Source organism: Danio rerio, chromosome 17, assembly GCF_052040795.2.
Source record: "Danio rerio strain M-AB ecotype USA chromosome 17, GRCz13ab, whole genome shotgun sequence".
NCBI classification, from domain to species: domain Eukaryota; kingdom Metazoa; phylum Chordata; class Actinopteri; order Cypriniformes; family Danionidae; genus Danio; species Danio rerio.
Genome location: NC_141037.1, coordinates 34,434,320 through 34,457,746, shown reverse-complemented (window position 1 = coordinate 34,457,746; position 23,427 = coordinate 34,434,320). Strand labels below are relative to the sequence as shown.

General features: G+C 36.0%; 1 protein-coding gene and 1 long non-coding RNA gene across 12 annotated transcripts in view; one reads left to right on the top strand and one right to left on the bottom strand.

The window, feature by feature from the left end:
• The window catches only part of prox1a (prospero homeobox 1a), a 43,716-nt gene extending 25,709 nt beyond the window's left edge, over positions 1-18,007 (top strand). For 3 of the 8 annotated variants that reach the window (XM_087288588.1, XM_087288587.1, XM_087288589.1), the window contains exon 5: positions 17,246-18,007. In XM_087288588.1, the coding sequence (XP_087144714.1) occupies positions 17,246-17,431 (186 nt within the window). In that variant the 3' untranslated portion in view covers positions 17,432-18,007. 8 annotated transcript variants of the gene reach the window in all.
• Positions 1-23,427, bottom strand: part of LOC137488119 (uncharacterized) — a 91,518-nt gene that overhangs the window by 29,969 nt on the left and 38,122 nt on the right. Inside the window, exon 3 of one of the 4 annotated variants that reach the window (XR_015513582.1) lies at positions 2,183-2,602. The exons of 2 other annotated variants lie outside the window; for them this stretch is intronic. This is a non-coding gene — a long non-coding RNA (uncharacterized LOC137488119). Of the gene's footprint in view, positions 1-2,182; positions 2,603-5,193; positions 6,162-23,427 lie in introns of those variants that run through there. One more of the 4 variants, XR_015513580.1, reaches the window with a different exon arrangement.

Here is a 23,427-nt window from a genome sequence, read left to right as displayed (position 1 = left end):
AGTACAGCACATTACATTCAACGGCCTTGACTGTACTTACCAAGGGACATCATAATCGCTGCCATCAAATCTGCATTAAAGACTTATCTTCTGTTCGTTAATAGCGCAAATAGCAACATCAACAAGGAGATGTAATTTACTAATTCAACGAAAGCACACCTACTTTAGACTGCTTCACTTAACAAACACAAAGAGTGTTTCAGTCTAACTGTCTGGCAATGGCAGTTTAGAGGGACTTAAAGCCAAACTGCTGTAGGCACTCTATATTGTATATTACTCAGAGAAACAGAGACAGAAATTAGATAAGAGTGTGTGATGCTTTCAGGCGATGTTTTTGCTTTCTTTTTTTTCCAAGACAAAATGACTTATTAATGGTCACTAAGTTGCACAGAGGGACCAAGCCCTGCAGTCTTCAGCAGCAGCCAAAGAAAGCTACCAAACACACACTCACACTCGCGCATACGGTACAGAATAAATCATAGATGTAGTACACCCTGTTCAAGTTTGATTCTTCCCCTCACACTATAAATCTAATACCAGTGCTTCATTTAGCCACTTTACAACATACTGACTGCATTTCATTCAAGAATATTCTGTACAGAACAAAATTATTTTTAGGCTGAATTTTTTTATAATGTTTTAAAATGTTTTATAAATTAATTTTAAATTCAACTCAATACAGCTTGTTTGATGCATAGTTAAAAGCAGGAATATCTTGATTACTGCCTCATAGTTGAGATTTTGGTCTATTTTGGCAATTTAATTTAACGCAAAATTAAAATATTGTTTTTAAGAAAAACAACACCATAATAAAATATCTACTTTTCATTATATATTTAAAAATGTTAAACATTTTTAAATGTTAGTTTATTTGGATTATATTTACATTCAACAAACTACCTGTTAAAAATGAGCTGAAACAACACAATTCTTGTAATTTCTTTGGCTAATTTGTTTGATTTATGTTGAGTCCACTTAAATTTGTAAACTATCAAGTTAACTTTGGTGTTTTGTGTTAGGACAACCAGAAGCAATTGTGTTGGTCCAACTACCTGGTTAGGGGATTTGTAGTTCTCATCATGCTTTGCATGGAATTGGATTAAGAGAGGGAAATAGAGGGAGATGTAATCTTAAGTGTTTAAAGTAAATAGAAAGACTTGTTAGAGTTTAATCTTCACTTTAGTTTGAAGTAAAGCTTGAGAAGTAATTTAGAAGTAAAGCTTTGGGGTTTGAGATTACCACCTTGCAGAAGCACCCATGCTTTCTATGTTGGCAGCTTAGTTAGCAAAAACGCAGTTTGTTGCTTTGCTCAGGGAGCAATATCTGTTCTAAAATAAGTTCTGAGATCAGTTCAATCAACTGTATATATGTAACTCATGAAATATGCTTAAAATGGTTCTTTTAGTTTGTAACTTCAAATAAAACTAAAACTTACTATACACTACAGTATGTACTTATGCACTAACCCACTCAACAGTATAGTATTTGAATGTAGTGTCATCCCAAATTAAACACTAATACTTTTTTACAAAGAGGAAATTCAAACCGTCTCCCTGATGACGTTTGACGGTTACCAAATTAGAGAAATAAATAACTATAGTACCAAATAATACCTGCTGAGTATAATCGCATTTTCCATCTGGAGAATATATAATACTCTCGTAAGAGAATTTTGCTATCACAATCCAAAATAAATAAAGTAATCCAATATGTGCGCTCGATAACACCGCCCCTTCCGCTACATGAGCAAAGCAGTGGCCGTTGAGTGCATGAAGTGTCCAACGTTCCACATTTCATATTACCTGTTGAATAAGTGGATCGTCCGGATATTTAAAGTGCTATATTAAGCTTATTATTTTTCAGTGTGAATGCACTACTTACACTATTTATACTACAAAATGGCGAAGAATAGTGCATAAGTATGTAATTTGGGATGCACTTCAAGAGACTTCGAAATGGTCAACACATAATAGACATGCATTATATTATCAGACCTTTGAGTTTAAGTTAAATAAAAATACAAATGTATTTAAACTTTTACTTAATAAAATTATGTTGGACCAACTCAGTTGCATTCTGTTGGTGCTAAATATGTTATTTTAGTTAATGCTAAACAATTTTATTGGATGTAAATCCAATAAACCTTCAATTAAATTGAGTTCATGCAATGAGTTATTGTTTTGAGTGTAGACAAACATCCTCATTTTAATCACATTCATTTATTGTATGAAAATCTTAACAGCTTATTGCTATTGGCCACAATTCTAATATCAGTCTGCTTAACACCAGGAACAAATTAAGTTTAATTCAATATATATTCTCTGTAAACTAGTCAGTTTTGTTTAAGGATGGTCAGAAATGCTCTGGAAAACCAGGCAAAACACTGATCAAGGAACAAATTTCAAGATATCTGAATATACAAGCTAACCTGTTTTTCCAGCCTAAGAACGCAGGATGAACTTGACCGAGTCCCACCAACATGCATCACATGCTTCCTGCCCTAAAGTGTGACATTGTGACGCTGAATATCCACTTCCTTTAATTGCCTCTCAGCCTTAAGTGCTGGCTGCCATGGGCTGGAATTCAGTTGTCATGAAGGGACCTGTGACAGAACATAAACAGGGCATTAAGTAGTTTCTAAAGGGCCTGCGAGCTTGCTGGAACTCCTTCCTCCTAAAGATAAGTTGCTGGAGTGGCACAAACCAAGAAACACCTGCCAGGCTTTATAGCTCCCTACAAACAGCTTTTGATGGAAAGTTCTTGCGCACGCTAGATGGGCCTCCTTTTTATTATTTCTTTCTCCTCCCAGACTCCTTGCATGTTCTCCCATGTCACCTTGTGTGCAGTCTGCTCAGTGACACCACTGGTGATTATGTCATTATTTTGCTCCAGGGGGTTCAAACACATCTGTAGCTCTCGTGCACGGCTTTCTCCAAGCCCTGGCACATCTCCCACCCAACCGCCCCGTCTCTGTCTCCCTCCCTCTTCTCTTCATTAGTCTCGGTGCCAGATCCTTTCTTCAGCCAGACAAGAAAGACCCAACTCCAAGCTGCCTTTTTCTCCTCCCCATGCCTGCTCCAGTCCTTAGGCCATTCTGTCCTCCCTCTCCCCCCTCCTTCTCCTCCAGATGTCCCTCTTTCTCTCTTTCCCTCCCTCAAACACTCTCTTCTTTCATGGGGTTCAACTGCAATTTGAGACAAATGACTTCATAACCTTTAGCCCAAGCAGGTTTGAGCCCAGACCCTCCTCTAGGTCAGAGACCCACTGGCCCTGAATTTGAAGTGCACATGTCATTGTGGCTTTGTTTGCTTTGGTAAATGCAACGATATAGAAGGGTGAAAGGACATCGCGCTCATGCGGCGAATCAGATGCATGATAACACTCTTCGTTAAAGGAGTAGTTCAAGCATAGATTAAAACTCTTTATTGCTCATCTTCGATTACAGAGATATATAATGAGTTCGTTTCGCTATAAAACACAAAGTGATTCATTTTCTGATATATTTTGGTGTTCGTGACATTGGAATCAAGCTTCTAAAAGGATACAGAACCACCAATAAAGTATTTTAAAAGTGGTGAATACAGTTTTTACACTAGGCCTAAATTTCATTAGCTATGTTTCCTTAAAAAATGCGAATAAACTGTTTCCGCAAAACTGGAATATCACATAAAAGACATGCGAATAAAGCAGTGTTTCCATCCAAGTACTCAAAGAGAACAGAATCGTCACTTCTTGATTTACTGGCGCCAAATATCAACAGTAAAGACGGAATTTGCTGCGGTAGGAGAAGCTGCGTCAGTCTTTTCTTTATTTAATAAATGACTTGCGGCTCAGAAGGCAATGCCAGCATGCAATGAACGCATGGAGGTGTTTGAAGGCGTGAGATGCAGAGCATAGAAGCTTTTGGCAGTTCTGGAGGTAATTAATGATATAATAACACTAATATTGAAACGGTTAAGGCGTTTTAGAATGACAAAAACACATTTCATTTTACAATTCGGTTAGCCTGCTGGTTTGTCTATTCACGAGCATTTTTACAATCACATAATCTCATAACAAAATCACATGACCTTTTTTAATGCGCATACAGGAATTTTGTTCAGTAAAAATGTTTCCAACATAGTTTATGCGCATCTTATCAAATAAAATTTTTATCCCAGTCAGTTATGCAAATACATTTTTATGTGCATTTTCAAAATGTGTGCGCATCTTGGCGTTTCCATCAACCGATTTTTTTAGAGCATATCACACATGCACATAAAAATAGGTGGATGGAAACGTAGCTATTAAGTCAAATTTGTGAACAAATTATTCAGATTTTATGCACTGCAACAATGTTAAACGCCACATATGCTCATAGTGAAGTATATTTTTTATAACTACAACAAAACTTGACAAGTAGTTTGTGGTGAGTGATCATGCTATTGAGGGCACCATTTACATGAATAAATAGTATTTAATAGCAATTTAAATGGATAGTTGAACCAAAAATGAACATTAACTCATCATTTACTCTTCCTCATGTGGGTTTAAACTTTCATATTTTCTTTCTTCTGGCACCAATTGACTTCTATAGTAGAATAAAAATACTATAGAAGTCAATCGGTCCCAGCAACCAGCATATTTCAAAATAAAAGAAACTGAAATAGGTTTTGAACAAATGAAGGTTTGGTAAATGATAAGAGACTAGTATTTTTATGTAAACTATTCCTTTAAACTTTTAAAGTATCAGAGTTGCTTTCAATGGGGTATATGCACACAGACTTTTAATTTCAGTCTGCCAACCCCAGGGCTTCCGATGAATTGTCATCCAATACAAAATCGATGCGTTTAAGATCTGATTTCTTTAAAAAAATAGCGATCTTTAAGATATAAAGTGTGTATCAGACCAAACAAGAAGCACTGCACTGATTTATATTTTCCACATCAGGTCTTTAAAATATGGAAATTAATTTTACCCCAGTATTTTCAATAGAGTGTCTGCGCGAGCCTGCCACAAATAACAGCGCTAGAGTTTAAATGGTTTTTCGTCTCTTTTTATGCTTAAAACAACCAAATGGATGCTCAAGTCTACTTAACTGGTTATATTTTAATTACATTACAACACTGATGTTGTAAAAGGAACCTTAAGAAACTGAAAATAGTCACATAAACCTTTCACCGGAAGATCATCATTGGCTGCAAAACACTAGCTGTGCATATAGCCCATTTATTAAGCAGTTCTTCGGTGTTTGTTTTTATACACAGATGTCTGATCTATAAAACCTGAAGAAAATGTCCATGCTAAAGAATGCAGAGTTACTGAGCCCCGCATATATCAGTTGCATTTTCGGCATGGCTCAATAGAGGTTTTAAAGTGTTTACCAAACAGACCAAACTTTTCAAGTTGGCAACTTTGTTTTGGTCTGAATCTGTTCAAAATGATGATCTTGTCATTCGAGAATCACAGGGCCTTTACACTGAAAAATAACAATACTTTTTTTTAATCAGCTTATTCTTAATTATTTTGTTTTGTAAAGAGGTTAAAAACGGCAATGTCCTTTTTTTTCGGCTGAACTACTGCTTTTATAATGCTTGTTTCGTCTTCTGTGAAAGAAAACACAACCCAGCGAATGACCTTATTTAAAGGTGAGCGCAAATATATCCACTCACGCACACACTCGCTATGTGCCAGCGTGCCTTGAGAAATGGGCATATGGTGCTTGCTCAAAGTTTTCTTAAGTATGAAAAATAGTTTTCATCAAGGCCAATGCAGAATCAGCAGCAGCAGCATGCGCATGTTTGTCCAGCACTTGCAGTGAGAACCTAAGCCTGCTTCAAGGTTGCCGGGACAGTTTGTGGAGCTCAGTTGCATCACACTGGGTTTTGAAAGAATCTTTATCAGAGAGGGAAACATGCAATCTGTTTGCCTGATTGACACTCCAGCCAAGAGTTTATCAAACTGCAAGGTTTTGCTTTCTATGTACTATTGATTAGCTGGAGCCGAATGTCCAGCATTCAGTGTAACGTTTCTTGTTCGCTGGGATGTTGTTCTTTTGAAGTTCAGTCAAGCTCCCGGACAAGCAGTGATAGAGAGAGAAACTGGGAGGGAGTGGGTGGACTCTTAGGCTTTCAGCCCCCTGGCCTTGAGACTTGTTTGCTCTCTGTCAATCCATTATCTCCTAGAAAAAAAAAAACATCAAATCTCCTGGATAAGTCTCCGGCATTTAGATGTTATATATATTTTAAAAGGTTTCTATTTTGTTGATAATGTTTCACTTGTATACTTGAAATCAAAATACAATAAAAAAAAATTTGGTGGTCGAAGTACACAAATTAGACACTCGGGTAAAAGTACAGATAAGCTAACAAAACATTACTCCAGTAGAAGATTAAAGTACTCCTTTTCAATATTAACTCAAGGTACAAAAGTTCTTTAATTTTTAATTTACTCAAGTAATAAAAGTAAAAGTATTTCTGAATGTTTATTTTGAAAGAAAATCGAACTACTAAAACAGTCTATATAACCACATCATTAAATGATAAATCAAGTGAAAACATTAAATCACTTTAACAATAAGTATAGCAATGAAAGAAAACTACTTAGTTTATGTCCACCACCTCAGTAAATGTATAAAATATTTAATAATTTAAACGTAAACCAATTTCATTTTCAAAACAATTAAGCCTATTAAAACTACATTTTAAAAGCTACAAATTTTAATTAAAGCTGTAGTAACAAAAAAATAGTAATAAAAACAAAAACACAATAAACATATAGGACAGCAAAAAATATATAATAACCAATATAAATCTAAAAAGTAAAAACAGCCAAACTATTTAAAAAACACTAATAGTTATTCAATGTGCTAAAATAAAACTTTTAAACATATTTAAACTTACTTCTCAGTTTAAAATCTGATGAACAGAAATGTTTGATAATAATAATAATAATAATAATAATAATAATAATAATAATAAACATACATTTATAAACATATAGTAATGATAACCATATATAAAAATAATAATAATAATATTAAACATATAATAAACATAACAATAATAATAATAATAATAATAATAATAATAATAATAATAATAATAACAAAAGCTAAATGAAAGCAAATGTTTTTGACTTGTCTGTGAGATACCATTTCTCTTCAACAATCTCTGAGAAATCTCACCAACTGGCAGATGAATTTATCACCTTTGTCTGAATGGCCTGGCCTGAGCAAATACAAGCAAGCGAGATACACCAAAGGTGATATCAAACAGCGGCCACAATGAAATGGAAAGTAGACTCTTCCCCTTTAATGATTAACTCTGGTGAGGAAACCAGGACTTTCCTCCCAAGAAGAAACTCTTGGCTGGGACAGAACGAGCATGTCTATGCTTTCGGTTCCTCCACGTTGTGGCCTTTTGAGATACAAACCGTTTCACAGAACAAGTCTTGATGGAGCCATGACATTTCCCACAGCCCTCCTCCTTCCCCTCCCCATGCAGTCCTTGATTTGTATGGCAGTTATCAGGAGGTAAGTCTCTCCTCAATCAATATTTACCCAACAAACAGAGTGGATTCGGGGGCAGTTTGTAAAGAGGGCCCAAGTGCACACGCAGTGGGGTGAATGAATGCTGGTTGAAGTACCGGGGCTGCTGATCATGACTGTTCTACATGTCTTTCCCCCCCTCCTCTTTCACCTCTTGTCTTGTGTTTCTCGGTGGAGGGGCGATATAATATCCCTCTTTTCATAAGACGGTCTCTGTGTCCTCTCATCCTTGGCAACAGCAGCGCTGAGGATGCAGAGCTGCCAGAAAACTGATCAAGCTGGGGGGCAGGAACCGGTGGCCAGCTAGCCTGATTTGTAATCATACACAGTTTTATATAATTATTTTTATGTAGCATAAAAGTTAAAGCCAAAAATGAAAGTGATTTTTCAACACAAATTAGGTTTACTTGATAAAATCATGAAATCTTTTTATCTGTGACAAAAAAAATAATAAATTATTGTACTTAAAAAAAATATCAGTCAATAGCAGTCAAAATGAAAGTGAATGGAAAGAGTTACAAAAATATTAGAAATAATAAGCTAGCCATTTTATATGTATTTTTGAATGAAAACGATTGTAAATTTTCAATTTAAGGGCATATGGTAAATGCATTGCCAAAGAAATTAATTTGTAAAATTAGATTAAAACCAAGTCTTTTTTTTCAATTTATAAAAATATATTTTTGTACACTAAAGTGTTGTAAAATTCCATTTTATGTTCAGTTATTTCACATTAAAGGCTAAAAAAATATCAAATTCTTTGCCATAAAAGTGAAGATAATGAACCTACACAGTGAAGGCAGAAAGAAATGCTCATTTTAGGAGAAAATATTCAGATGGCACTTAGAGGCCTTGCATCTGAACTCTTCGATTTGTTACTGTACTATGGAGGAAGCATTTTATACGCATTTGTTTATGTTATATTTTACAGTGCGATTAAACATTTAAGTACTGAGTTTACTATTAAAAGTTTTAGAATGAGAAGTAGATTTTGGATTAGTCGCGGGTAATTATGCTTAATTTATTATCACTATAGAACGTAAAAAAAAAAAGAAAAAGTGGATTCAGAGGCGGTTTGTATAGAGGGCCCAAGTGCACATACAGTGGGGTGAATGAATCATACACAATTATTATAATTTTTTTTAATGAAAAAATTATGAAAGTGAAATTTTTATGAAAGTTAAAAATATGAAAGTTGTTTTTCAACACGAATTGGATTTAATCCTAATCTTGATAAAATCGAGAAATAATTTTTATCTGGAAAAAAAATATTTTTACTTAAAAAAAATTAAAAACTGATGTCACAATAAACAAAGTGACAGTGAAAGGGGTTCTGGGGTAGTTAAAGCATAAATATTAAGTTAGCAATTTTATATGTAAATATTTATTAAAATTATTGCAAATTGACAATTTAAGGGTTCAGGGTGAATGATATTTGCATTGTCGAAGAAATGAATTTAGAATATTGGATAAAACTTATATTTTTGCACAATTTTACACTAAAATAATGTAAACATTCACAAATATGTTCAGCTTTTTCACATTAAAGGCAATCAAAATATCCTATTTTTTTGCCATAAAAGTGAGGAAAACGAACCTACACACTGGATCCTGAGAAAAAAATACTAATTTTAGGAGAAAATTTTCTCTTTAATTTGTTGCTATGCTATGGAAGTAGTATTTTAGAAGCATTTATTTATTTATTTACTCTATATTTTACAGTGTAATTAAACATTTAACTTACTTAATTACTCCCAGGGCCATTTGTATCGAAGTTAAAGTTGACCATATTGGTGTTATTATGAGGTGAGTTGTTAGCCCAACGCTCAACCTGGAGGACCAAGACATACACACATACACTACAGATAATTTAGCTTACCCAAATCACCTACAGCACATGTTTTTGGATAATGGAGGAAACCCACGCGAACATGAGGAGAACATGCAAACTCCACACAGAAATGCCAACTGGTTCAAACCAGCGACCTTCTTGCTGTGTGGCGACAGCTCTAACCACTGCGCTACCGTGTCACCCCAAACATTTAACTGGTGAGTTTATTATGTTGAAAGGTTTAGCATGAGAATTAGATTCAGGGTTAGTTCCATGTCATTTATTGTTATCACTATAGTAAGTACATGGAACGTGTCAAACAAGGACATGTAAAATAAAGTGTGACCCCCCCTTTTTTCCATGGATATTAATGTATTAATATAATGTATCGCCACGTATAGCAAAGAAAATCGGAACTTGGGACTGCTGGAAGTAATTGAGTAATCACTTACGCTTTCACACTTTCACATCATCTACCGCCAAGAAGCGAAACGCAGCGTGACAGCCTGCACAAAACACGCCGGCCACCGACACACATAGTGTTTTCTTTATTAGTATTAATTTTCTCCGGGGGCTCTGTGGGCCATTTAAACCGTGGCCCACGTATTTTTCCTCTCAACTTGACTGAATCAGGAGTCCTAAAGAGGGCATATGAAATATTGATGTGGAATTGTCTGCCGTGCGATTCAGCTGTGTTTACCGCACAGCAGAGCGGCCTTAGAGGCTTAGCCTACACAATAGCCGTAACAAAAGAACAACAGCTGATCCGTGTGAGGCGAGGAGGTGACAAAACAGTTAAAGCATGCTGCTGGCTATGGGCAACCAGTCAGCAGATGCAGACAAAAGGGTTTGTGACAAGAATAACTCTCCCTCTCTCTCTTTCTCTCTCTCCTTTCCTCTGTCTCTCTCTCTCTCTCTCTCTCTCTCTTTCCAAGGCAAGCAGTCAAGAGGATCCAAAATACCAATACCCTTTTCTCCTTGACATTGTCTTCTTCCATAGTCAGCATTTTACTGCCCTTTTATGGTAAAAAAAATGAGTTGGAGAAATTCCTCATAGGAATATTCTTAGCAATGCAGCACTCCTGGGTTTTACCCCACCTTCACGTCAGCAGCTACGCAAAAGAATCAGATTTGATGCGAACATATCTCTGCTGCAAATAGGATAAAGACAAATCAGTTAGCTCTACGATTTTCGCATTAGCACTAAACAGGTGCACACACCTGCATCATACAGAGACATTTTGTAGAGGAAGAATGTAAATCCTGTGGAAGACCTTTGAAAGAGCCAAACCATTTTTGAATCTCTTGGACTTGCATGTGCATTCACAAAATACAAAAAATTTGTAGAAATTTTATGGAAGTCTGAAAAAGCTAACTATTAAAATGTGTTTCAAAAGTAGGCCTTGGCGATTAATCAAAAAGTAATCGAAATCGACATTCAAAACTTATACTCGATCAAATGTTTTCGGTTTACAACCAATGAAAACTCAACGGATAGAGAATACCAATATTGCACTCCAAAAGTTTGCGTTGAACAAATTTCTACATCTGACCACAAGAAGGCATCTTCAGCAGAATCCTACTGGTGTTAGCTTCTAAATGAATTACTTTTAAATTGTTACATTTACATTTATATCTCAGGGTCTGACCGAAAAGTTAAAATTTCCATGCTTCTGAGTGATTTATCAACCAGCAAAGCACAAATAAAATGGCATACATAACACTCAACGCTCTAACTCACTCATTTTAGCAGACAAATGTAAGGAATTGTTACTAAAGGTGTGTGTGTTGGGGGGGGGGGGGGGTGGGGGATTAATCGAGATTTAGATTTTAGGCCAAATCACCCAGCCCTATTTCAACAGTGTTCATTTTGACAGCAAATTTAGATTTAGCTATAGTCTTAGTCTTTTGACTAAAACTCCATTTTAGTTTTAGCCATGTTTTAGTTGACTAAATTTCATTTAAGTCAACTAAATTTACTCTAGATTTAGTTGACTACAATATATTTGGTTTAATTTAAGTGTAATTCAATTTAAATATTATATACATTTATTTATACAAATAAACCATACAAACATACAAATAATGAATCTTCTTTCTCTCAGCTGTCGCCATGTCATTATAGTTTAATCAGACTGACAGACGTCTCTATGGAAGATGGTGTAATCCGCATTGGTTCAGTTACTTTTCAAATGTGTGTGCGTCATGCATCACACACCAAGATTAATTCTGATTCGATATTCACCGAAATACGTCCCTCAATCACATTCTCGTCTCGTTTTTATTAGTCAACAAAATTGTCAGTACATTTTTATAGTAGTCGTTCGCATCATCACTTAATGTGTATTTCAAGAGTTCACACTTAGTGAAGATTTATTACAAAGATTGGCATGCTGTCCTGGGAGAGAGCCCTGAGCTCACAAGATCCTGGAACCCGGTGCTCCCTCAAAATTTGCAAGACGAGAGGGGAGTTTGAGCTCAGGTAGATCTCAAGAACTCCCCTGCTGTAGTAGCTAATGAACAGATAGTGATTGTTCTTAAAAGATAACTATTTGCTAGGCCCACATCAATGGTGCCGATTTGGATTAGTCAATTAACTTAAGTTGCATATTTTTAGACGATGGGAGGAAACTAGGGGAAACCCACGTGGGAAACCCATCTAAGAAAGGAGGAGGAGTAGGGGTGGAAAGGGTGATTCTTCAAAATGAAGATGGCTGTTATATGGAACTTAGGGTATATATATTGACTTAGGAATCGTCTGATTGGTGAATCAAAAATTGGATAATGCAGGATTATTTTCTCATGAAAATAATAGTTAATGCCTCCATGGGGAAAAAATAAATGTTAAAGCAACATTATTTGCAAACATTTTAAGAGCGCAAGTATATGACAAGTAAAACAAACATGAACAAAACTGAGTGATGATTCATGTAAATCAATGATTATTTTAACAAATTAATTCTACTGAATAATCTATTTAAACCAAATCACTCAAACGAAACAGACCTCCCAATACGATTCAGGAGATATTTTAGTAAGGCAGATTTTGTGAAATTACACCACTGCTTGTGAAAACTCGATTGTTCTGTGTAAAGCAAAGCAGTTGTGTTAGACTTTTCAGTTGGGAGCAACATTGAAACTAAACATTGTCATTTTAATGTTGAATCCAAATTTGTTACTGAAAAAAAAAAAAAAAAACTAGACAGTTTGTGTAAACTTCAAAGTGAATCGCTTAAATGTCTCGACATAAAACCAGCTGGCCAAAAACATTACCAAGATGACCACCAATCAGACTGACTTGCCTTTAGGGGACTATGGGCGTATCAAAAAGAGACAGACTCCTGAGACCATGCAAATTTGAGAAAGGCACCTTTATCACTTTTTTTCTCCTCCTTCCTGTGTGCAATTATTCTGTTGTTTTCCAGAAAGCTGCTGGCCATTGTCTGGGGGGTGGAAGACTTACAAAAGCGTGAAAAAAAATAGGGGAGTGGGTATGTTGCGAGTTGGGGTGTTGGGGAGGTTGGATATCTATAACCTTTGTAATCCCCCCCACCACCACCACCACCTCCTCTCTTCTCTTTTTCTTTCTCACCCCCTCCATTCCATGTGACATTCATTCATCAGCCAAGTGCGTTTGGCAAGCCCTTCGCCTATGAGCGCCGTCCCAGTGACCACTAACCTTGGTATGTCCTGACACTCGTGATGAGTATCTGCAGGACACAGAAGGCAAGCAGGCTGCTATGTCAGGCCTTTATTGTGTACTGCCGAGGCTGGGGACAGTCAGCATAATCAAACAAATGACCCCTGAAGGCTGTGCCCCTCGGGGAGGGAGAAGTAGAAGGAGACAGAGCTCTGGCCAAAAGCACTTGGGCAGGATTTTTTTATCTCCTCTTCTCTCCCCCCCTCCCATCCTATGATCTTGCCCCAGGAGAAAGAGTGGAGGAGGGGACAAATTACTGTACGGCACTGTACAAAAATGTCACCCGTTTGAGACGGACAGCATTCGAGCACAGCAGCATTTCAGAGAAACTTGTAAGCTACTCATAATAGTTCAATTACAGTCAGGATGCTCATAAGAAAGACCAAAATATTACACTGCAAGATGGGTGATGTTTCAGAATCATTTCAGATTTATAATCAAATATATATTAATTATTATCCTAATTACGAAATTATTAGAATATATGAATAAATCATTGTTCAATTTAATCATCTAACTGAACGCACTAAACTGAATCATAAAGAAACTGTCCTATAAACATAACTGAGTGATGATTTACTGTAGATGAATCAAGAAGTTGTTTTAACCAGTTCATTCAAATGAATTGCTGGAATGAACAAAGATGCTAAAATGAATCAGATATTCCAAGGCTATTTTAAAAACATGATTTAATAAACAGAACTAAAATAATAAGTAATAATACTAATAACTAAATAAAATAAAATAACAAAATAATATTTAATAATAATAAAATAACAGAACTTCAAAATAAAATCAAACCAATGACAACCAGTCAAAATGAACCGATTCTAAAATGAATCAGACCTCAAGTGTGATCAGTTCCTTCAATGCTACTTGTTGAAAGCACTAAGACTTTGACTAAAATTGCACTCTACTACCCTTAAGAAGTGCACTACTTTGTGGAGCAGCCATTTCTAGTGGTGTCTAAAACCATAGTGGACATTCTGAATTGCACTCAATCTATCATACAATGCACCACAATAACGAGTTTACAACCAATGTACACTCAACGGATGGAGAATACCCATAATTCACTCAAAGAGTTTGCGCTGAATAGATTTCCATACTAACCAGAAGAAGGCATCCACAGAGGAATCCCACTGTTGTTAGCTTCTAAATAAATTACTTTTAAATTGTTCAATTTACATTTATATAAAGGCAAAAATAACTATCCCAGGGTATAACCAAGAAGTTAAGAATCCAATGCGTCTGAGGGATTCATCAAACCACAAAGTACAAACAAAACGACATACTATCTTATTTACTCATTTTTGTAAACAAACGTAAGGAATAGTGACCAAGAGTATAGGGTCTATTTTAGATCGAACCTAACTTGTTACTGGACAAAATATGCTAGTACGTTAGAATACTCAGTTAGCAACTAAGCTAATTTTAGCTATTTACTCCGGAGCAAATCATAAAAGGGATGTAGACCCATGCGCATTACTACCCAATCAAGCCATCAACTACACTACGGTGAATCATAACATCTAGTTTAACTGCCATAAGTTCAGTATTTATAGCCATGCTATAATTTAATACTGCATCACAACCAAAAGTCAAGCACTTATGATAGTGGCGGCAGAGTGAAACATCTTCCGCACTGGTCAAGGCCTTCCAGACAAGGGTATGCCTTTGATGACAGTATATTTAACACACTTAATGGAAAAAAAAAGGGAGCTGGGGATGGTGTGGGTCGCATGGATGAGATTCTTTGTCCAGACAACTGCTCACCTGGCAGGCCCTTTGAGAAGCAGTCAGAGTCTGATTGATAGTACTGATGCCAAACTAAGCGCTGATCCCGATCCATGGGGGAGGGCTGCATTGATAAAAACCCAGTATAGGACTTTAACCTTGTAAGGAAGGATGAATATTAGATGGTGCCATGAGCTTTGCTGTGAATGTGTTGATTTGGGATGGATGAAGGAAAAACTGATCTGGCTCTTTTCAAACCTTTAATAGCTTCTTCAAAGTACAGTTCACTCATACACAAAAGAAAATATTCTGAAACGCACTCTCAAAAATAAAGGTACAAAATCTGTCACTGGGGTGGTACCCTTTCAAAAGGTAGTACATTAGTACCTTTAGGGTACACTTTTGTACCTTTAAAGTTTATATTTTTACCATTAAGGTTTACAATTGTACCTTTAAGTTACTGTGAGGTACACATTTGTACTTTAAGTATTAATAAGGACCCATTAGGAACAAAAATGTACATTTTGAAAAGGTACCACCCCAGTGACAGATTTTGTTCGTTTATTTCTGAGATGCATATAATGAAAGCACGTGGAGTCCAAAACAACAGCGAGTTGTTGCATCTTTTCCTTTACTGCACTCTCAGAAATAAAGGTAAGCAAGATGTCACTGGGGTGGTACCTTTTCAAAAGGTACACATTTGTACTTAGAGGGTCTATATTGGTACCACAAAAGTGTATATTAGTACCTAAAAAGTTTAAGAGGAACACTTTTGTACTTTCTGGGTCTTAATATGTACCTTTGAGGTATTAATAGGGACCTTTTAGATACAAATTTGTTTCTTTTAAGAATGTACCACCCCAGTGACAGCTCTTGTACCTTTATTTTTGTGAGTGTGTGTAAGGAAAAGTCAGGTAGGATCAGTAAAGGTCCTGAAAACGGGACTCAAACTCAAGGTTGTCAAAGCCAGAGCACTGCCAACAAGGCTATCAGCTTAAATCAAAAACAACTTCTTTCGATTTCAAAAAAAAGAGAAAGAAAACAGCTTTGGAATGACATAAAGTTGAAAAAATCCATTTATCCTTCTATGTTAGCACGTTTAATATGCAAAAATGTGTTTTTTGTCCTTATATGCAACCTTTGTGACTGTTTTTGTGTGTCTGTGTGCCTGCTTCTCTGTCTGTGTTTGAGCGTGTGGGTGATTGTGAGTGTGTGTGGCAGTAAGCACCATGTCTGGGAAGTGTCTTGTCTAGCTGTAGGGGAGGTGACTTAGTTCTTTGCCTGGCTAATCATCTCTATAGTGTTAGGGGAGAGGGACTGTCACTGGTGCTAAAGAGATCACAGGGCCAGTCTACAGTACGCCCCCGGTCTTGGCCCTCTCTCATGAACAACAGCCTCATGCCAGAGAGAATGTGTTCTGGGTGTAGAGAACATACTCTTCAGTAGAGCCCTAAACACTACCTGATTGCTTTGCATGGGAAAACACTACAGAGTGAGGTACAGACTTTGTCTGAGAGCATCAAGCACCAAGTATATATTACTTTTTTCCACCAATGATGTAGCTGTAGAGTAGATTTGATTGTATATTAAATCTTCCACTTAAACTAAGTTGTTTAAGATTAGTCAACAAGTCACCAAGATGGATTTGGACCAAACACTACAACTTTGGTTGGAAACTTGGAGGGATAAGATACTGTATGTGACAAGACTGGAATCTAGTTTCTCTGGAACTCGATAAGAAGCGAAGCAGAATTTAATATTTTTATGGGCCACTATCAGTGGTAAAATCTTCTCCTTCCCCTTCTAGAAGTGGAAGCATATTGAGACAAAAAGACATTTTATGAGACACACGCTAACAATCTTGTGTCAAATAAAGGGAAGTCAACAAATTATGTTTCGCTCCCTCTAGGAAGTAGACTGTAAAAGAGGAACAGCTCAGGTAATGTTTAACCCAATGAGTTCCTCTTGGTTACAACCTCACAAATTCAAAACATTGACTGTAAGGTGTTGTTACGGGATGGTTTGTCCCATTTCAATAAAAAAAGTCACTGTGACCATTGAAATTCAATTAGGTACTTTCTCATCCCACACTGTTGCCGTTAGAAGCAAAACGTAAGGACAAAAGATTTGAAAGACTTAACAGTTAAGTTCCACTCCAACATGGGCATTCAAGTAGACACAGCAGAGTGTTTCAGCAACTGAAACAAAGAAGAATTAGTGTAGCGGCTATGTTTGCGACAGTTCTTTATTCTCAGACTTGGCAGCCCAATGCTTTCCTGCACAATTTCTGTCAGGAGGGGCTTTCAGATCTTGAAGGGTCCTGCTTGAGCCTCAATGCAAAATTGTTTATTTTCTTTTCACTCTTTTTTCTTTTCTTTTCTTAATCAGAGACTTGGGATGGTAACACAATATGTTTATTAATGTCATTGTCTCCTTGTGTATCAGCAGGTTCCGGAGCGATTCCTGGAAGTGGCACAGATCACGTTACGGGAGTTTTTCAATGCCATTGTGGCAGGCAAAGATGTTGATCCTTCCTGGAAGAAGGCCATATACAAGGTCATCTGCAAGCTGGACAGTGAGGTCCCAGAGATTTTCAAATCTCCCAATTGTCTGCAGGAGCTTCTGCATGAATAGTGATTTTAATTGCTTACCAAGTTATCATCCCTTCTTCTTTTCCCGAATCTTTACAAAGTAAGAGGTAGCATTCCTATTTTTAAGTCCCAGCTACTTTTGAATGACTTAGCTGTTAATTCTTTCATTTTTTTGTGCTTCTTTTTGGGAAAGTCTATAAAATCCTTGATTGTTTTGACTGTATTCGATCCTTACCCCATTTCCCCTTGCCTTTAAAATGGGCATTACTATGTTTACCTTACAACGGTTAACAAATGGAACTGACACCCTGAATTTCTCTCTTTCATTGGTCATTTTTTTGTTGAGGGGTTTGTTTTATCCCAGGATGTTTGCAATGTGTGATGGTTTTACTATTGCTGAATAAGACTTTGCATTTGTAGCTTGTATAGATGTAATTATTATTTATGATTAATATAATTATCACCATTAATGTTATTAATGCTTGCTGCAAAAAAAAGGAAGGAAAAGAAAGGCAAAAAAATTGACATGTGGTATTCTTGTTTCTCATGGCAATGCTACAGAAAATAAATTATTCTTTGGACAAAAAAATAATAATAATAAAGAGGGATATACATTTTCTATGTGGGAAATTCATATATTATATATATATATATATATATATACATATATATATATATTTGACGTTATTCTTGAAAGAAACAGCATTAACTGTTTGTTTGTTTTTTCGTTTCTTTTCTTTTTTTTTTGGTTTAGCCATTCTTCTGTGTTGGCTAGGGTCCAATGTTCTTGTGTTTTGTGTCCACATTGATAGCACTGGCTCTAGGGAGGGAGGCCTACTCATAGGTTTTTTTTTTCCTTGACAGAGCAGCCTCTCCTGTAACTAAGCAACATGGCCATTTCATACTGGGGCAAGCCAGTTCGGCACAAAAAAAATGGACGCCTTCCCACTGAGAAACCATTCTTGCTTATAAAAAGCACACTGTCAAAACTGCTCACACAAACACACACACACACGCTCTCATACAAACACAGTAATTCACAAACATAAACACGTGGCGTACGTCGTCAAGACCAGAGAATTATCGTCGCCGCTGATTTCCTCCACCTGATAGCTGGGAACACCTCTATAATTGGACCGTAAATTTGGTCGATTATCTCAAATTCGGTTTACACAGCAGACGTTTTGGCTGAGAAGTGTTTTTTTTTATTTTGTTTTCTTTCTACGTACTGGATTGTACATATTTTATTTGTTCGAAATGTACAGCTTTTTTTGCTTATTATTCACAATCACCTGATTATGTTATGGAAGTGTACAGTTTATCAGTAGTGAAACGTAATGCTAGAGAGAGAATTTGTTTGTTCAGTTGTACCTTTCAATGAATCAAATGAAGTTCTTCGATTTGAAGTTTAGAAGCTAAACCGATTAACAGATCCACTTAAATGTAACCAACTATTAGCCTACCCTAAGGAAACAAAGAAAAGCACAGTTTCTTCTCAAAACAGCATCCGCAAAAGAAAAGGGGGCCTTCAGACTCTTTGTGCATCCCTTACTAGTTCACAAATAAGAGTCGGCAGTAGAGGGCAAGGGCTGGACATGTGATCTGCTCTGGAAGCCTGTGCCGTTTGCATTGGGCAAATCCAGCTGATGAATTGAAACGCAGGCCGGCAATTATTGTCAGCACAATGCCTTAAAAAACCTGCTGACTTCTAGATTAATGGGCACAAAAGAGCATGAGGTGCTGTCATTCTGTCGCCAGGGCTGGCATCATCCACAGCCCCCGGACAACGCACAAAACGCCAAGCTATTCACTATGCATTGTAAAGAGGAGGAAAAACAAACCCAAAACAAAGTTAGATGATGTTTGGCCCTGTTCTATTCTCAAGCCTCTCGCAAGGCTGTGTTGACATGCGTTCTCCTTTACATGCATTGTGAGGAAATAAACAACTCTTTGAAGCCGGAAGGAGTTCTGTTATGGCTGTTAATTCATTTAAAGGTGACATTTTTAACCTAAAAGTGGAAGTTGTGTCATTACAGTATTTTAATTTGTACATAAAATGGTGCTTAGTGGAATTTAGCTGTTCACAATCAGGCATGGTGTATCTGATAAATGCCTGTGCCTAACTTTATATACACCAGCAAACAAAATGTGTAAGAAATAACACCATTTGACTATTTAATCCAACAAAGTTAGCACAGATGGTTATGTTTCCGGTTTTAAAACGACATGACCTCACACTAATATATTCTGAACTACATGCAAAGTCCAGGAAAACTAACTTTTACGGCTCATTTGAAGAAGAACAAGTGTGACGCTTGGTTCCCCACAAATCTGAAGTACTTTAAGCCATTTATCGTAGCACAGAGGCAATACGTGTGCATAGGTGTGTGTGCGTGCTTACTCGTGCATGTGCGTGTTTGCAGGGAGTGTGTGATACACGCGCATGATAGTGTGCTAGTTTTAGTTCCCACAAGGACTTCTGTTTATTTCCTTTTATCTATTGTTTCTCTATTTGTATTTATCACTGTACTGCATCTTTAAGACAAAGCAGAGGAAGGTTACAGTCTGTTCAACATCTTCAGGATCTCTTTTTTTCTTCATATTGTACATCTAGAAGTGTTATGATGTTTTAAATGTGCTCTCAGTCCACTATTTTTCCTACCCCTTCATCTCGCCACCTCTTCAGGGTTGCCCGTCGAAGGTGTTCTCGATCGGTCAGCATTAATTTGGTATTGAAATGAGATGGATCTGTTTGCGTGGTTACACAGGGTCACTTGCTGTGTTGCTTTGTGTCGAAAGTCCTAAATGTAGCCGTGTACATTTCGCACTCCATTAAGTGGAAAAACAAAACTCTGATTTCGAGTTTGGGTATGAAGTACACATTCATCTCACTTGTGCTACATTTGACATAAGAATATTTTTGTTTGTTTGTATGCAATGAAAGAAGAAGAAGAAAAAAAATCTCTTATGTAGTGATATGTACAAAATCAATTGCCAAACTCAGTTTGGGACTGTTTTTTATTACAAAGAAAGACACTCACAAAGAGAAAAAGAAAGAAAGAAACTTTGTATATGACTATATTTCTGGGAGGGGAACAATTATTTGTACTGAATGCAATGTGTTGTACAAGACTCTTGACTCTTTGTAGATTCAATGCTGTATTTATGAAGTGTGTGCTCCCTGGAGGGTTTTAAACATGGTTTCACTGGCTTCGACATGTATGTAAATACAAACCGAAAATGAGAAAACACTGCCTTTCTATGATTTAGCAATATGATGTAAATAGCATTGTTATGCTTTTTTTGTATGAAAGAATTCTTTGATTCTAGTATGGTAATTCCAGCTGAAACTGTTACAATTTTCTTTGAAGGATACACATACACTGTTAACGGGATAGCGTTGTGGATTTCGTTGTCGATTTGTCATGCAGAAGTTTCATAATTTATTGGTTTAATTTATCATAATTTATTTGGTGATGGTGTACAATTTTTTGGTATTTCTGGGGATGTATTGTAATATTATTTGGTAGAGAGAAACGATATAAACGCCCTCCTAAGCTCCTTAACTCTGTAGAGACATAAAGAGACGCTTATGTCCAGGTAGCCATTGTAATTTCAGACACTGTAGTCATAAAAGACGCTTGAAAAAAAAAAAATCAAAACGAAAAGAAAAAAAAAATCTATCTTGTTTGGAAGGTGAAAAAAATGTGTGTTTTGAAGTTTTTATTTCTAATCACTTAATCAGACTTTTACCTTTGCTTTTTACCACCTACACAATACAGTAGTCAAAGTGCCTCGTGTGCCTTCCATCTCCTCGGAACTGAATGTATGTGCAGTATATATGCAAGCTTGTGCAAAATAAAAACTAAGTCCTAGATCAGGTGTTTCCTTTTGCCATTTGTCATCATTTAGATCAGCATGTTAATCGGAGAGAAAAAAAGGAGGTTTGGAGTCGCCCTGTGATGCCAGAAGAAGTGCAAGTAAATATTCTCAGAACCCTAAAATATTATAATGTTAGGCTCAACTGACAAAACTGACTACTACAAAAACATTTAACCCCTAGACATAACCATCATTGGGGAGTGAACAGATCATATGAACATTACTTAAATAAAAAATACAAATTGGTCACTAATTCACACAAAACAAAAAAATATTTTGTTGGTCATTCCTGTTATTAAAAATAATAATAATAATAATAATATATATATTTAATTTAATTTAATAATAATATATATATATTTAATCTAGTTAAGCCTTTAAATGTCCTTTTAAGCTGTATAGAAGAGTCTTGAAAAATATCATAGTAAAATATTATTTACTGTCATCAGTCCAAAGATAAAATAAATCAGTTATTAGAAATGAGTTATTAAAACTATTATATTTAGGAATGTGGTAAAAAAAACTCTCCTCTCCGTTAAACAGAAATTGGGGAATAAACAAACAGTGGGCTAATAATTCAGAGGGGCTAATTTTTCTGACTTCATCTGTGTTAGAGTGAGCCACTAACATTGAAAATAAATCTAAATGATTGATAATTAAATGGTAAAATACTATTATACAGTTCATGTAAGCATTATAGCAAAATACTTAAAACTGTAAAACAAGTGTAAAATTTGGCTCCCTTACAGTTTAATAAAACTTAATCATGTTCACAAAATTTTAACAGAAAATGTAAGGTTTTTTATATTTTTTTGGTACAATGTTCATGATGTATTTCAAACACTGCCTTTGAGGTTAGTAATATGAGTTTAAGGGTTGGTTGAGGAGTCAACAATGTAATTACTTGTAATTACAGAAATGTATTAAATGCAGAAAAACATAAGTACAATCCAAAAACCATAATAAGTGCACTGTAATAAATTATTATTTTAAAAGTTAGTACTGTATTAGCTATACATACTCTGTTAAAAAAAATCCTTTGTTTTATTTTAACATAAAATAACAGCCGATAATTAGCAGAAATTTACTGTAAAAATGACATTAAATGACAGAAGTTTACTGAAAAATAACTGATGTTAAATTAAGGAAATTTTCTGCCGAACTGAATTACAGTAAATTTCTGTAATTTACCATCAGTTATTTTACTTTAAATTACTTTAATTTACCATCAGTTATTTTAAAGTAAATTTCTGTAATTTACCATCAGTTATTTTTTCAGTACATTTCTGTTATTTAACAGCCGTAATTTTTTTTTCCGCACCCCAGATGCTGAAAAAACATAAAATAACAGATTTTTTTTACAAGTGTAGTTTTTTTACACTGTCTGAACTAAATTAATATAACTCCAAAAAAAAAAAGAAACAAAACAGAAAACAGAAGAAAATATGCAAAAATTTTTCTACAATAAAACAAATAACGTTCTGCTTTTCATTTATTTAAAAATTCCATTTTAAGTATCTCAAAGACATGTTGAATGTATTTTTTACTATAATCAACATTATGCCCTAAATGGTGTCAACTGATTTTAACTTGTACTTAACCAGGAAAAACTGTGAAGCTGTGAAAGCAATGCGCGCTCCCTTTTTCCTACAGTATGTAAATGAAATTTCTAATCAAGCCTGTTTTTTGTCATTTTTAATTGAGGTTTAATAGACCCACTGTCGGTCCTCTTCATCAGATATCACAATTCTCAATGAAACTGTCTTTTGACAAAACACTAGAGTGGTGTCATTTCAACCAGGTTAATATAAACAATCTGAGGGGGAGATAAAATATAATAATAATAAAGTGCTTCAAATACACACATCAACAGACAATCTTAATTGCAAAGAAAGAGGGCGGAAAAAGGTGCGCGTGGGGAGAAAAGAGCAGCGCTCGTGCTATTGTGGCTCGTGCAGCGTTGTGGAGGGAAGCGGGGCGGCCTCTGCTGTAATTTATAGTCTGATACAAAGAGGCACTTTAGCGGGCCCGGACTGCTCCAGCGGCTCTGCTGAACAGGAGGTGGGGTCAATCCCCCCCCCCCACAAAACCCCACCGCCACCCTCCGCGCCATAATGACGAGCAGAGCTGCTCGCCGCTCCCCTTCTGTTTGATTTC